Source organism: Festucalex cinctus, chromosome 8 (assembly GCF_051991245.1).
Source record: "Festucalex cinctus isolate MCC-2025b chromosome 8, RoL_Fcin_1.0, whole genome shotgun sequence".
NCBI lineage: Eukaryota > Metazoa > Chordata > Actinopteri > Syngnathiformes > Syngnathidae > Festucalex > Festucalex cinctus.
The window spans coordinates 4,384,102-4,400,000 of NC_135418.1; the positions used below are offsets into that span (position 1 = coordinate 4,384,102).

The 15,899-nt window shown below is 38.4% G+C and overlaps 1 protein-coding gene across 7 annotated transcripts in view; it reads right to left on the minus strand.

Annotated features, from left to right (window-relative positions):
- Nucleotides 1-15,899, minus strand: part of foxp1b (forkhead box P1b) — a 346,037-nt gene that overhangs the window by 225,612 nt on the left and 104,526 nt on the right. For all 7 annotated transcript variants that reach the window (XR_013284556.1, XM_077529009.1, XM_077529011.1 and 4 more), the window contains one exon: nucleotides 773-941. Coding sequence is in view for 6 of the 7 variants with exons in the window: in XM_077529009.1 (XP_077385135.1) it covers nucleotides 773-931 (159 nt within the window). In the remaining variant the exon portion in view is untranslated. The remainder of the gene's footprint in view (nucleotides 1-772; nucleotides 942-15,899) is intronic.

Below are 15,899 nucleotides of genomic sequence, written 5' to 3' on the forward strand. Positions count from 1 at the left end.
CAACAGATTATTGAATTATAACGCTGAATTATTCTCAGTTCCTGATCTACAGTATTGTTGCGCTCCGGGAGCAAAAGTTGACGGATGTGCTGTGACAACAGTCAGCTGCACAGAGCCTGCGCATCATCACCAAACAGCTCCTGACAACAGCCTCAGTTGCCCTGTCGGCGAGACCAAGATAGCAGAAGACATGCTGATCTTTTCAATGTTGTTTCCTTAAACACGCTGTCGTATGCCACACATAACACTGACACCAACAGAAAGAGCCTGTCTTTCCGCCTCTAAACTGAGATGGGAGAAAATGTTTTGGGCTTCGGTGACAAGCACACTGATGTGCCACTCTGCACCTCATTGGTTAACACATCAGAGCGTGGCATTTCCCTTGAGTGCAAGGTTTGTTTACAATGATCCAAAGAAAACGCTGTCATTCCATTGAATGTAATTTTTTTTTCAACTGTCAACAAAATCTTGTTGCACCTACACACTTAAAATGTGTCCGAACATCACGATAAATATTTTACAAATTCAGATGCCGCATGCTACGGTAAACACATTTGCAAGCAAACACAATCACACAGAGAGAGCACTTCCCCTTATTTAAATATTCAAAAAGTGCCTCAATATACATAAATAATAATAGTAATGTGTTTATGTACGAGATGTACTTTGAAGATGAATAAAATATTAATTGGCACTTAAAGAGGTGGTGTGGGTCTGCTGATGACATGTCTTAATAAAGTGAAGACAGGTGTGAAAGGGGGACTTGCTCTACCTGCTGCTGTTGGAGGTGCGTAAGATCAGCTGCAGTCACATCCATTGACGGTGTCGCGTTCTTGCGTTGTCCTTCCTTGGAATCGTTCGCTCTGCTTGCGCCTCCATTTTGATTAAATGGTCCATTACTTGTTGTCGCTGTCCCAGATTCTTGCATCATGACTTAAAACCTTGCAGAGAGAAAACGGACAGGGAGGGCGAGCGCAAGAGAGACAAGGTCAAACAGCTGTTAAAACACAGCAATCAGGTTGTGTTACAACTCCGGGACAAAATATAAACATCTGTCATATCCTTCCTTTAGAATTTCACTTTTATTGCAGATCTCCTTGTTGCTCTTTGCTTGCTTGTTTGCTCTTCTTTGCACTGGTATGGAAACTATGGAGTCAAACTCGGGTTTTGTTTGTGTTCTCCATCATGAAGTATGAATAAGGTTGCTCTGAGGGGGCTGGGGTACAAACATATCGGAGAGGAACCCAGCCTACGATGAGTTAATGCAGAGGAGCCCAAGAAAACACTGGCCCTCCAAAACAAAACACTTTCTATGGAAATGGATATATTTACTTGCATGGCTCCCAGAAGAACCACTGCTCAATGGCCTTTTAATGGGAACCAGGGCCACTATGTGAGGCGTGCCAAAAGAGCTGGATGAGAAACATCCAGTGCAAGGTTGAGTGAAAACAGGGCAATTCTCCAGGGCTGTTCAAATTAACACCAAAATGCAGTTTTGAATATAAATAATCCCAGTGGGATGTTGAGGAAGAATGTTGTTGTTCAAATTTCAACTGAATAGAAGGACCAACAAACGTTTTGTTTCATGTGTAAAATTGGAAACAAACATTTTAGCTGTAATGTTTCTGCATACATACTGTAAAAGACACATAGATGATGCACTCTTTTTTTTGTGAAGGGAAAGCCCTTGTGAGACTGGTCTGTATCAACGCTGCTATATTTTCAGAGGTGGACACTTGCATCTCCCATCGCTTCCCGCCATTGACGGATGCCCACATTTTTAGAGAGTGCTTTATGGCGCAAAGCCTCAAACAAATACACAGACTGAGCACCACTGAAGACGGTTCTTGTCCGTTGATCCGGGTCAGTACAGACGGTCCTTCTCAGTCAGTGTATTTTTCAACGACTGGAAGATACGGACGGGAGACAAAGGTGTCCACCTCCGTATATTTTTAATCCGTAGAATGACTTACAGCTAGGAATGATTGAGTACTGATACCAGGTCTTGGTATTGGCCGATACCCAGCCTTATTTCAAAGTACTGGTAATTACGACAGTAGCCGATATCAGTATTTGCTGCCCTCTTGTAGCCATTTTGATCAGGAAGTCAAAATAAGAAATTAGAAGAACAGACATTAATTTGCCATTAATTTCATGCAATTTTAAGGGAAAATGCTATATTGTGATATAAAGGTATTTCTTTAAAATCATTTGGTGTTTTTTTTTTTTTTTCGTAAATTTTATGAATTTTTTCTCTGAAATTTTATGAATCAAAAGTACTATAGTGGTACTGGTACTTGGTAGGGATGTTCAGTACCACTTTTGTTCAGACCAATACTAGTACGAGGACTCAACTCTTGTCACTGATACTGATACCAAGTACCAATACCACAAGTACTTTTGATTCATAACATTTAAAAAAAACAAAAAACAAAAAAAAACAAAAAACGACAAATAATATTAAAGAAATATACAGTATATATCTCATTAAAGCATTTTTTCTTAAAACTGAAAAAAATTAATGGCAATTTTCTATTCTACTAATTTCTACTTCCTGATTGTAAAACGGTGACTGGTAAGTGGTCAAGAAAATGGATGGATGGAAGAACATCCCTATTTAAATCCATTGTGCATTGGGTGCAAGCCATACTGGTGCAACTCACCAAGCCTCACAATTGCAGGTTAATGAAGCTGACCAAGTCAGGCAGAAGCAAATTTACTTGCCTGATTAATTATTTATTTGAAACAGAATAATTGCCTTTAAAACACAGGGCCTCATGAAAGCCAGGGAAAATGGAACTAAATACAGATTTATGAGGTTGCATTTAAGGCGTGTAATAGGAGGGCCAACGTATGTTAATGTCTCAGTGGCTTGGACAGAGCATCTCTAGAGATGCTGATCTAAACAAGATATAGACATACTTTGACACTCAAGCTGACAGACAGGAAATTGGGCTTGACAACTTGTCAAAGAGAACATGTGAAAAGCATAGGTGAGATAGTAATCTCACTATTTCAAGAAAATAAACAGCATGTTTCAATTTAGGTCATGATTTTCAGGAAGTAGCTTCAGCGGCCATCGTGAGCGTCAATGAACTTGCAACCCAACATGAATTAAGTACAGTATGGTTCAATCTACTGAAAAGCCCAACCTTGCCGAGAGTCATCTGACACTGTGGCCTGTGCCGGTTCAGTGGTGTGTCACACCACCCCCTGCACTTAGAGGCCTGTTAGAACAGCCCCAGCCCGGCCTACAGGCCCTGTTCTCTGGGCCGAGACCACTCCCTCTCGAGACAGATGTTGACCCAGCTAACCCTTCCAGTCTGGCATTGACTCCTTCCATAATGGGATTTTCTAAACAGGCACTGAGCAAAAGGAAGACTGTGGTATGGGACACATCGACTAACAACTCCATCTACAGGCCACGGAACACAACAGCACTACATACAGTAAAAACAGGGATTCACATCAAATTAAATGACATTTGAGGAAAAACTATGTGTTGACTTCAATTAGCCTCACTTAGTTTCAGAAGTGGGTATCCCCCCCCCCCCCCCCCCCCCCCCCCCCCCCCCCCCCCAAATACAAAGGGGGGAAATGCTTAAGTGTTTTTGGGGAGAAGATTCACTAAATGAATAAATGAAAATCTATTATATGCTACAGTACAGCCCTGTCATCGACGTAAATTGTCAAATGTTACCTAATTATAATAGAAAGGCATGTTTACAAATGCATCTCCCACAGTAATCAAAAGAATGACTCATGGGACATTTTAATGTAGAGTCTCACAATAAAGCAGAGAAAAGGCTACAATACTGAATAGTAATGCATGCATATTTGGAGGGATGGCTAAAATGTATTTTAATTGACGAAAAATAAAATCCATAAATCTTCTCTTTCATTAATTTATTGAAGAATAATTCAAAATGAAATAACAATAAAAAAAGAGAAATATAAATAACATGAGAGAGAGAGAGAGAGAGAGAGAGAGAGAGAGAGAGAGAGAGAGAGAGAGAGAGAGAGAGAGAGAGAGATGATGACAGTGACAGCATCCAAGGTTCAAAATCACAGTCTAACATTACAAGTAACAGATTTGGTTCATTTCAATGTCAAGTCAGTGCTGTGTTTTTCAGCAGTATTGTCACTGTCAAAATGTTGCATCAGACTTGCTTCTGAATATGATGTTTCATCACTGATTCACCCAGCCAGTAGGAACGATATGCAGACGTCATGTGTCATGACCTAATTTCCAGTTCATGAGTTACAACTTCTGGGGTCGGTGGAATGTGGCAAATGAAGCATAATATTTGGTGTCAAGCATTTACATAATATTACAACCCTTTGCTGATTTCTAAAGTATAAAAAAGATATAAATGGAGTGGCAAACCACACATTCACAAGATATTAAGAAGAGCCTGATATGATCCCTATAGGTACCAAATCCTTGTTCACACAGTAAGTCCCAAATCCGACTTCCATATTCCTTTCTGATTTTATCAAGTCTGAAAAAAACTCAAATGAAATTATTTTTGCAAGCTATGCTCACATATGGCTTCAACTTCTCAAAACAGATATCAGCGTTTTCTAACTACCTCAAGATGAGGATCTTACAAACAGTCTCCCAGCTAAGACGACAGGTTGAAGGTTAAGAGAAAGTGTCCAGAGCTCATTCACCTTGCTGCTGCTGCTTCTTCTCCAAAAACATTTTTCTAGAAATCTAATCCTGGTCGAGGCTGCTCAAAATTCTACAGCTCCAACACAACCGCCGTCCACTCAAGGTAGGGTTGGCTTGCACAGCTGTGCTTTGACCCTCTCCATGTTGTGTTTTTCCTTAATGCTCATGACAGTCAAGCCCCAGCAGCCATCTGCTACAATTCAGCCAGTTCTCACACAATCCTTGTTTACACAAGCACACAACAAGAGCACAATTCTTGAGTGAGATAAGGACACACAAAGGAGGGGACAAAGGGGAGTCGTTCACTTTAGAGTTCTTTGGGTTCAGCTTGGTTGCGAGGCTAGACAACATAACAAACTGTACTAAAGGTGCAACAACAGAATCTTTCTCAAGGCTTTTGAAGAAGTTTATGTTTTGCTGTATTTTGGCTGCAGATTCATGGGAAAATTCACAAGACCTACACAAAACTTATGGACAACTCAAACTGTGAGAAACTGTGCTAAGAAATTTTGTAATTTTAGAAATGACCAATAATTAGCATACATTGCTGCAGTACTTCTATGATTTAGCTACAAAACATGTATGTCATGTTGCAAAAGCTCAGTCACTGGTCACAATACTTGGATGTTCTCTGCTAAGAAAAAACATTGCGGGAAGATATTCTCCCAAAAATGACTCAACTTGTCTTCTCAGACGACAAATTTACACCTGCCAGCCATTCCAACAAAAATAATACCTCAAGACGACGGTGTCAAAAGAACACTGACATCACTACAGCTAGTAGCTCATTTCAATGAACCAAATGAAACATAAAAGGAAAAGGGGGATGAGGAGACCACTCACACTCACAAAGCAGCAGTGTGTTTAATAAGTGATTGCTGTTATGGCTACAGTAAACAGGAGAAGCAGGTTTTGTGTTTATGAACAAACACCTCTCCTTGCAAGCATCATTTAATATTAACCAGGTGGAATGATCAGCTTTCGGGACAGGCAGAGTGTAAACAGGTCCAGATATGTGGGGGCGTATCTTTAGGGAATCATTGTTGATGGAGATGCAGCTCTGGCTAGAATAAACAGCTAGGCAGAAGTTAAGATAAACAAAAAGTGATTCTTCTGACATTTGAAGACTCAATACGCTGATGTGTCGCACCTGCTTAGCAAGGAGAAACAGCTAGGCGATGGTGGGGTCAACAATATGTTCGCCTATGGGAGCATACTGTTGTCAAAGTAAAGTATCCAATTGTTTCTGCCAGACCCAGTATACAGTGACTCCTCACAACACAACATCAGGAACTTGCAAAAAAACATGTTAAACATTTACTTTATTTAATTATTCAGTAACTACAGTAGGTTCAAGGAAGCAACAGATCCTGGATGTCAAAAGACTCCAGAGTTTATATTGACTATAACGTCACATGACTGAGTAAAAAAAAAAAAAAAAAGACAAACGAAACATACATTGTAGCATAAACTTACGTTTAGAATGCACAATACTAGTTGAAAATGAACAGACTAGTACATCAAAATGAGTAGATCAATTGGTGAAAAAGACCTTTAAGTTGCAAGTTAATCAAGTTGATGAATCTTCCGTGCACACAACAACCTGACAGCTGCTATTATGAGGCGCACTAGTATTGAAATAACAAGCAATTTCAACAAAAAGCACACTTAGGACAGGACACATATGAGCTTTATGCAATGTAGATAGATAGATAGATAGATAGATAGATAGATAGATAGATAGATAGATAGATAGATAGATAGATAGATAGATAGATAGATAGATAGATAGATTAGATAGATTAGATAGATAGATAGATAGATAGATAGATAGATAGATAGATAGATAGATAGATACTTTATTATTCCCCGTAGGGGAAATGTAGTTGTCCAGCAACAGCATCAGGAAAATAAACAATAAAAGCATGCATCTCAAAAGTACTCAATGTATAAAAGAAAAGAAACCCGACAGTTTACATCAATATTAATTATTATAAAACGGATAGCAGCTGGAATAAAAGATCTCTTAAAACGCTCAGCTCTGCAGCGCCCATGGAGAAGACGAGCAGATCTATTGCTCCTTTGAGCAGAAAGTGTCTTGTGCAGCAGATGCCTCGTGTTGTTGAGGATGGCCTGTACCTTTCTCCCCAAGCACCTGTCCACCACTTCCACCACTGAATCTAATGACTCCCCAACTACAGACCCTGCCCGCTTAACTATTTTGTCAGGGTTAGTGATGTAATGACGGCAATATTGTGGTATTTTGATATTAAAATTGCCATATCGTCATTGTCATGTCACGTTAAAAGCAACACATCTGTTGAATAGACCAGGTTGTACTCCACTTGTGCAGTTCCAGCACGCTCTGGTGGTTAGTTTATTAGTGCAGTTTAATTTTAATTTGACATGTTTTGGCCACCTACTTTTAATGGCCAGATGAAGGGAAACGTAACACGTTTGAGATCCTCCACATGTTGACTCAATTCAGTTCACAATGTATGTGTGCATTAGCAAGTAAGTATTTTAAGTGTTATTAATGGGCTCACAAGACAGATATGACAGTTGACACCATTACTTGAGGCAAGACACAAACACATGACACTGACATCATGAAGACAGAGACAGCGCATTGCAGAGATTTTGGCAAGGTAACATATACTGATTCAAAACAGCAGCAACTTCAGTTTTTGTGTGTATTGCCTACATTGTTATGGTAGCAACCCATCCAAATAGGCCCAATGTTGTTGCCTCTTGGCAGCTTCCCTGACCAGTTTTCTCCTTATCTTTTCATGGAGGGATGTCCAGTTCTTGGTAATGTCATTTTGCCATATTTTTGTACTTAATAATGACTTTCTTCACTGTGTTCCAAGGTCTACTTAATGGCTTGGAAATTCCTCTGCACTCTTTATTCTTTCCTGACTGATACCTTTGAGCAATGGGATCCCTCTGATCCCAAGGAAGCTCTCAGTGGACCATGGCTTTGTACTGTCAGATGAGACTACAAAAAGTCAGGAAAAACCTACGAGAACAGTTGAACTTTATTTTGAGGCACTTTTTATGGTGGCAGGTGTGCGCAGAGTCCCATTTAACATGAGTTTGAATGTGACTGCCACATCCCCATAAGAGGGAGTGCACACTTGTATTACTTATCTCAATTACTTGTTTTTATTTACCCTCTCAAAATATATTTTTCACTTGAATTATACAGTTGCATGTCACACTAATGGTGGATTTATTTTCTTTATTTATCTTGGTGGAGACAAAGGCAAGATTATACAAAGGTATATAAAGAAATGAGTTCCCTTGTTGACAGAATATCCATCATCATAATGCATAAGCATAATGCAAGATCAGAAATTAACATGGTTTCATAATGCAGAGTCTAGATAAGAAGCCAAGTAGAAAACACACAAACCACTCAGCGTAAAGGCCTTCTGTGCCCAGACGATGACAGAATGTAGCAAAGTAAGGCAGGCCATGATATTTTTAGTTCAACTAGGGCGGATAGAGAGTAAGCAAATAGAAAAGTCTAATGAGTTTGTATCTGGTTGTACATGAATGGAATAGTAATTCTGGGATTTGGAGCCTCTTTTACGAGACGTTCCCCACACATTTTCTCAGCAACTCTCCTTCATTTGACTTTGACAATCCTGCTTGCACAAGGATCCTGTCCATTAACACTGCAACAAGAGGACAGAAATCATGAAATAGAGGATCTGCTTTCTCACCAAAAGGCCAGATGCGGACTTCTTCCCTCAAGCTGATTTAACCAATTATACATGTAAAGCACAATTAGCAAAGAAAAAAAATAACATACCTTTCAGCCCATCACAATCCTTTGGGATCTGTCTTATTGTTTTAATATTACTTAAACTGTGTCATAGTTCTAATCATCTTTACATTAAGTCATGTAAGGAGTCTTCTCAAGGGTGTGGAAACACAAACTTGTGGAGATGAAATATGTCAAATATATTTTCTTGGGAATACCAAGGTTAGCTTTAATGAACTTGTCTAATTAATATTGTGTTCCCATGTAAGAAGGGACAATATTATTAGAATTGTTGTCTTTTGGGACAAAGGTCCTCTGTGTGAGCTGACAATGAGTAACCTTTTTTTTTTTTTTTTTTTTTTTTGTCTTCTGAAGATGTGCAGCGCTGTTATTCCAGTAGTACACCTCAAATGATCACACTCACACTTAGCAAAGTTCCATCCATCCATTTTGTTGACCGCTTATCCCTCACAAGGGACGCGGGGGGGTGCTGGCGCCTATCTCAGCTGGCTCTGGGCAGTAGGCGGGGGACACCCTGGACTGGTTGTCAGCCAATCCCAGACTTAGCAAAGTTGAACTGATAAAAAAAATTATCAATTAAGATAATTAATTAATTATGATAATGATAGTATCAATTAATATTAATAACACTACTACTAATAATAATAATAATAATAATAATAATAATAATAATAATAATAACAATAATAATAATAATAACAATTTCATTTTGAAGCACGCACACTACGAACCGCCAAATTAACCGCCCATGTCATCTTGTACATAACCATAATATTGTTGACTTCCTCATAACAACGGTATCTTGGCATCTCTGAGTATATATCTGAGGATAAATACATAAATAAAATATAAGTCAACAATGTTGATTTCCTGGACATATATGTCCAGGCACAAAACTGGTTATGGGAATACCTCTCAAATCAGAATGACTGTTCAATTGTCAGTGTAGTAAGACAATTGTAGGACAATAACTTTCAATTAGGCATCTGATTGTGCTCACTTCATTGGTGAGAGAGCAGTTATTACTCCCTGACACCTCCACTGGTTTCAGAAATCACAAATCATCTTCAACAATACACCTAGCTCATTTAAGCCTATTATTTTAAAAGCCACAACTTCCCAGGAAATGGACAAATGGAAGAAAGTCAGTGCAGATATAGGATGAAGAACAGAAGATGAAAAGACCTGACATGAATTTCTGTCTTTTAATTTATCAGTTTTAAACAACTTTGTCTCTTTTTTTCTTATTTTATGTTTTCTTTTAAATACAGCCCTTGTCAGGAGGATGTGTCCCACTCATAAAGCAGCACAATGACAATATACAGTGGCACTAACACAAGGGCATAGTTCATCATGACATTTTCTGCAATTCCCAACTGATTAGGGTCATTATGTTGGAGGCCTGATTTATGTTGTCATTTCCTCTCACCGAGCCTGCATCAATGAATCTTAATGAATTGGTAAATAAGGGTGAAGATTACACTGTGTGACACTGAAACATTTCTCACCCTCAACTGACTAGATTTATGTGGCCAATTAGACACTAACAGAAAATTGTCTCGCAAAAAAAATAATATTCTTTATGATATAAATATGTGGGAGGATTCTCAGTGAAGGGCAATTGTGATACCAAGGTAAAAGTCCATAAACTATCTTCACTCCTCAAGACACTCTGAAAGCGGCAAGCGACAGTGGATTTGTTGTTTTGTTTTGTTTTTATGCACACTTAAATATTTCAGATCACCAAACTAATTTTCTTCTAAATGAGTATTTAAATTAATTAAGGGAGTAACAATATGGAATAATTTGGCGCCCAAACCTAATAACTAGTTGTGCTGCTCTTGGCAGTAATAATTGAAATTGAGCGTTTGTGATAACTGGTTATGAATCTTTCACAGTGCTCTTAAGACCTACTGTCCCACTCTTTTATTTTTTTTTTTATTTTTTTTTATGTATTTAACTCAGTGATGTTGGAGGGTTTTTGAGCCTGTTTAAGGTCTTACCACAGAACCTCTATCAGAAATCGGAATGTACGGACTTTGATTTGGTAACTCCAAAATGTCATTTTGTTTTTTTATTATTTGCATTTGCCATTGAAAGGTGAACTTGCAAGTATGCTTAGGTAGTTTCACTGCTGCATAACGCAAAATCATTTTAACTTGATGGCACAAACTGTTGGCTAATCGTTTGCCAGCAATTTTCAGGTTGACAACAGAATACATTGCTGAGTTAATTACAACAACTTGTTCAAGTCCTGGATAAGCAAGGCAGCCCCAGACCATCACATACCACTACCATGTTTGACTGTTGGCATGTTTTTCTGCTAATTGTCGTACAGGGACCAAACAGGACCATCAGTACCTCATACTCCCAAAGACCAGAACTCCTCGGGGGGACTCGGTCATACTCATTCTTTAAGTCCACAAATCATACAGTGGCACTTGGCATTGGCCTGCTGCCAAGTGTACGTATGAACACTGATGTGTCTGAACTTGGTGTTTGTAACGGACAATCACACAAGTCCAATAACAGAACACCACTCAGGTTCTGGTCGGGAAGGGGCGTTCCTCCAAATCACATCCCTCCAGGATGCACACCAGAGGTGGTAGGCATCGATCACATTTGGCTGACATTTGATTGGTTATGAACCCCAAGAAAGGGGGGGGGGGGGGGGTGTACTCTGCACTGTTTGGTGCATTAGCATAATGGAGACTACAAATTAGAGATGGACCAGTATGTTGTTGTTTTTTTTCAGGGGCCGATACCGATTATTAGTGGTCAAGGACAATGATAACCAATATTTGGAGTCAATATTCATTTTCACTAAAAGGGAAAGTATTGGCATAAAAAAAATTAAAAATACAAACTCCAGCTCTTATTATTTTATTTTTTTAAGCATATGTTTATTGAACGTTTAGGGTTTGTAAAATATTGGAGTTTATAAAAAAAGTCCGAGTCAATCATCTTTGAAGGTGCAGAGAGTTCCCAGGGTCAGAAGCATCTATGAAAATTTAAATAATTAGGAGCCTGATTTTTTTTTCTCCCCTGAACACTTTTTTAAATTGATTTATTATCGGCCGTATGATTCTTTAAAATGGCCGATACCGATACTCGTCAAAATGCTGAATATCGGTACCGATAATCGGTCTATCCCTCCTACAGATGAAAAATAGCCTTCTGGCTAATTCTGGCTTTTTAAACCATGTTTTATCATGTGTTTTGTGAAATTGCATTGTCCCTATTCAAATAAACCAATCTCAATCGCAGGATACGCAGTGGGAGGCTTCCCTCTCATCCACTGGGGTGAACCCCAATGTACAGGCACCTTGCTAGGGGGCAATATGAAGACTAAGAGTGAGATAGAGTCCAACTCCTTTCAAGAGTACTGCTACCAGAGGCCAAGCTTACTGTATGTGCCGAGGCGAGTTCAACTGTGTCTAGTCGGAAATGATCTACCTCAAACGCCCGCTAAGGATAGCCAGGGAGGTGGCATTCCCCGTTCGTAACCAACCTTCTTTAGCCTGGCACCAGACAACCAAGATCCCCAATGCCTTCAACCGCAACCCAGCTCTCTACAGGTGTTGAGCCCATGGGAAGTCTGTTATATTTTAAAATGAAATCCTGTCTTTTCTTGTTTACACTTTTTTTTGTATGTTTTTGTGCTCTGTTACTGTATATAATATGAAATGAAGTGCAATGCTACAGTCAAGGTCTGTGCTGAACCCTGCTTCTGGGTGTATCATTACATCCCAAAGTGCCATAAATGATTATTGGAGGGGGGGGGGGAGAAAAAAATGGTACTGGTTTCCCTCTTTTGCACATTACATAAGTAACAAGTACATAGCACAGAGTATATCAATTTAACCTATTGATTTTCTAGACATGATCGTATCAACTGTGGATGAAAGACGGTGACGAAAAAGTCTGCTTTTCTCTCAGCACAACCTATGAATAGTTTACTAGCTTATTAATAGGAACTTCTTAAAAGAGCACTTAGAAGGCTTTATGGACTACATATTGTGACTAGATTTAGTGCAGTAAGCGGCTGTCGACATCAAACAGGCTAGCCTGCTATTAGGCACAGAGGCTGAGGGATGCTGTGTGAAAAGGAGTGGAAAATTAAAGCTGAAGCAACACAGGAAAGGGCTTAATTTACTGGCATGTACAGTATGCAAATGAGATTACTCTCAGCTTAACTGCATCATTTATGTCCATAATAACAGCATCATCATTACAAGGCTCAAATTAAATTACATTGTAATTAGCACATCAAAGTCATCGGTTGAAGTTGAAAACAAATACACAGTTTTGTTAATGAACAGCAGTAATTACCATGTACACTCAGTGAAAACATCCAAAACAAATACCTGTATGTGTTTTGAAGAAGAAAAAAAGGGAGGGAGTGCAGTAATATTCCTCTGAAATGACAGGTCTGCCCCAGTTTATGCGCTTGTGAGAGCGTATGGTTGGATGTGGGTATTTTACCTGGAGAGCTCAACACACTCAGAATATATTTCCCAAACTCTAGGAGATCAAAGATCCAATTTCCCACACTTGCCACTTCAAAAACTCATCAATAAAATACAAATCACTTCATGCATGATTTTGAGAATGGAGTCACCGTCAAAGGCTTAGAGTGACTTCCATATCATAAGAAAACACCACAGCCCCAACTGTCATGACTGCAGAAAGTGCACATGCGCTTCAGTGTAGACATTTGTGCCGTCAGGTTTATCCTGTGACGGTTCTTTGATAAATTTGAGCACTGCAGCTTAGATACCACTTCCTTCATTTTGAATCACACACAAATTGTACACAAAAAAACTCACGTTTTAACTGTTATCTAAAATGTTGTGTTTACTGATTAATTGACAGTGTCTTATTTTTTCTTCCCCCACTTACTTTTCCAAACTTAGTCCTCCTTCTTTGGGGTAGGAAGAAAAAAAAAAAAAACTCCACTAAGAAGCAGCTGATACACATGATCAGAAACACACCCAAATTTTCAAGATGAAGCATCTTTATTGTATTCATTAAGAAATCCATTAAAATGCCTTATTCCTTCCAAGTATTTAAAAGATGTGCCTTTCAAGGTAAAGCTGGAGCAAATCCCCTCCATCAGTTAATGACGGCACTCATTACACAGAGAAGCTGGCTAATGAAGGCACAGTTGCTGGCCGATCCCCTCACCCCACATAAAGCCCAACCAAATGCTAATATCTCACTTCTAATTAAAAGGATTTGAAGTCCAAATGCACCTCCACAGCTAACAGTGGGCTCTTTTTATATTCATATATATTTAAAAAAAAACAAAAACCAACCAAAAAAAAACACCTAGAGATGCAAGCAGCATTTCATTAATTCTTTTTTTTTTTTTTTTTTTTAAAGCGCACTTGTGCTGCATTTATTTTCAGCTCTCATTCTCTCCTACATTTATATTATCAATAGGCATGCCAAAAAGCTTTCTGAAACTAATTTTTAGGTATCCATAGTGTGATTTGCCAAATTAAAACACAGCACAATGTTTCATAACTATGGAAATGAGGGAAAATTAATTGCTAACATTGGATGGAGTTCATCTCTATCTATGCCTTTACAGTGTTGACAAATTGTTGACTGAAAATGTTCACTAGAGTGAGCTGCCTTACTCAGAAAGTGACCTTGAGGGCTTCCACAAAGTTCACTAACATCAAATAAAGGTAAATGTCACCCGCCTATCACATACAGCATGTGTAACAACAACAGAGTGAACTTTACTTACTGTATTTTTAGTCTTTCAGTTTAAAGCAAACAAGTGGATATATACGTATAGACCATGTTTACCATTTTGGTTGAGAAACGAAAAGAGATAAAAAAACTTAGTGAGACAATTAAACATAGCCAGCAATATCAATTGTGATTATGTGATGGATTCCAAGTAGGATGATACTCAAGTTTACAGTGTGGTTAATACTTTGACATGTGTTGTCTTTTTCAGTAATTAAAAAATACAGACAAATAAAAAGAACAAAAATTAACTGCCAAGTTGACGACAGATACAATTTCATATCATGATTATATTGACCAAGATTATCAGTATTTGCAAGACTTGAAAAAATTACAGCAATAATAAAAACTACTGCAACATTTTTAATAAAAAAATTTAAATCAGCAACCTTGCACACTTTTTGCATATTAGAAATTGTAAACAGCAGCAACTAAAAATAATTATCATGCAACCAGGAACCCATACTTAAAACAATTAAGACAACACTGATACAGTATATATAATCAACCACTCACTTGCCTTGGTGTACAATTTAGAGTAAGTTAATTAACCTCGGCACGTTTTAGTTAAGCATTATAACATTTTGGCTATCAAAATGTCATAACCTCTTTTGGTTATGCACCATTTAAGGCATATTTTTCCACAAACATTTTTGGTCCGAATTCTAGTTTTACAAGCTTCAAGCCAGACGGTTCTCATGACAGTTAAGCCAAATTCACACTAAAAACCAAGGCTGATGACAAAAAAATACATTTATTGTCATGAATATCATAAATGTCGGCGTTATCCATATCGTGTATTATTTGAATGGGAGAAGTAAAATCTAAAGGTCAGTGTTATGAACATATTTCATGGTGTCCGTTTGATCCTAGACAAAGTATTTTCCCTGGGATTCTTTGGTTCTACACTGTGTAAATCATGCTGTATGACCTTCTACATTCCACATGTTCTGTGCTCCGATTCATCCACAGGCACAGATAATGCTGGGCAAATATCATGAACGTGAGGATTTTAGGATTTAAGTGAGGTTGCCAGCTACCTCCACCAGCTGGGGAAAAGAAAGACTATGCATCTGATAAACCCCGATTTCCTCTGTCAGATAAAGGCTGCTGACCTCTTTGCCAAAAACCCCGTAATAGTATTCTCAATGGATTGCACAGCTAAAGACAGATAATAATTGGACATGATTGGTCATATTTTTATCAGGATTCATCTTTAAAACTGACCATGCAAAACATGAAACGAGTTTCATGAAGCTCTTACCTCTTTGTAACTGAAGCAACAACAATAACAATACTGGTGGGACAATTCTACTTGTACATGAAGCTTCATTTTGACATTAAGCACCACCATGATGAACAGCATCAGATTTAGGGCCACGATAGGGTTTGTAACTGAGCTGTGCCTTCATAGTGAGAGCTTCCTAAAATAGAATGACAAACGTGCCTACAATGACTTGTTTTGATTTGTATTGATTTTTATATGAGATTAAAAACAAAACTACTTTGGTCATTGAATGCATTCAATTTCTTATTAAACTGAATTTAGAATACTCCAAAATCAACATTTGAACGATTTAAGTGATATTTACTGACGCTTGGGTCAGGTTCAAGCCCGAGTCTCCAAAAGATGAGCCCCCTCTTGCGAGATACTCATTTATCATGATGGTT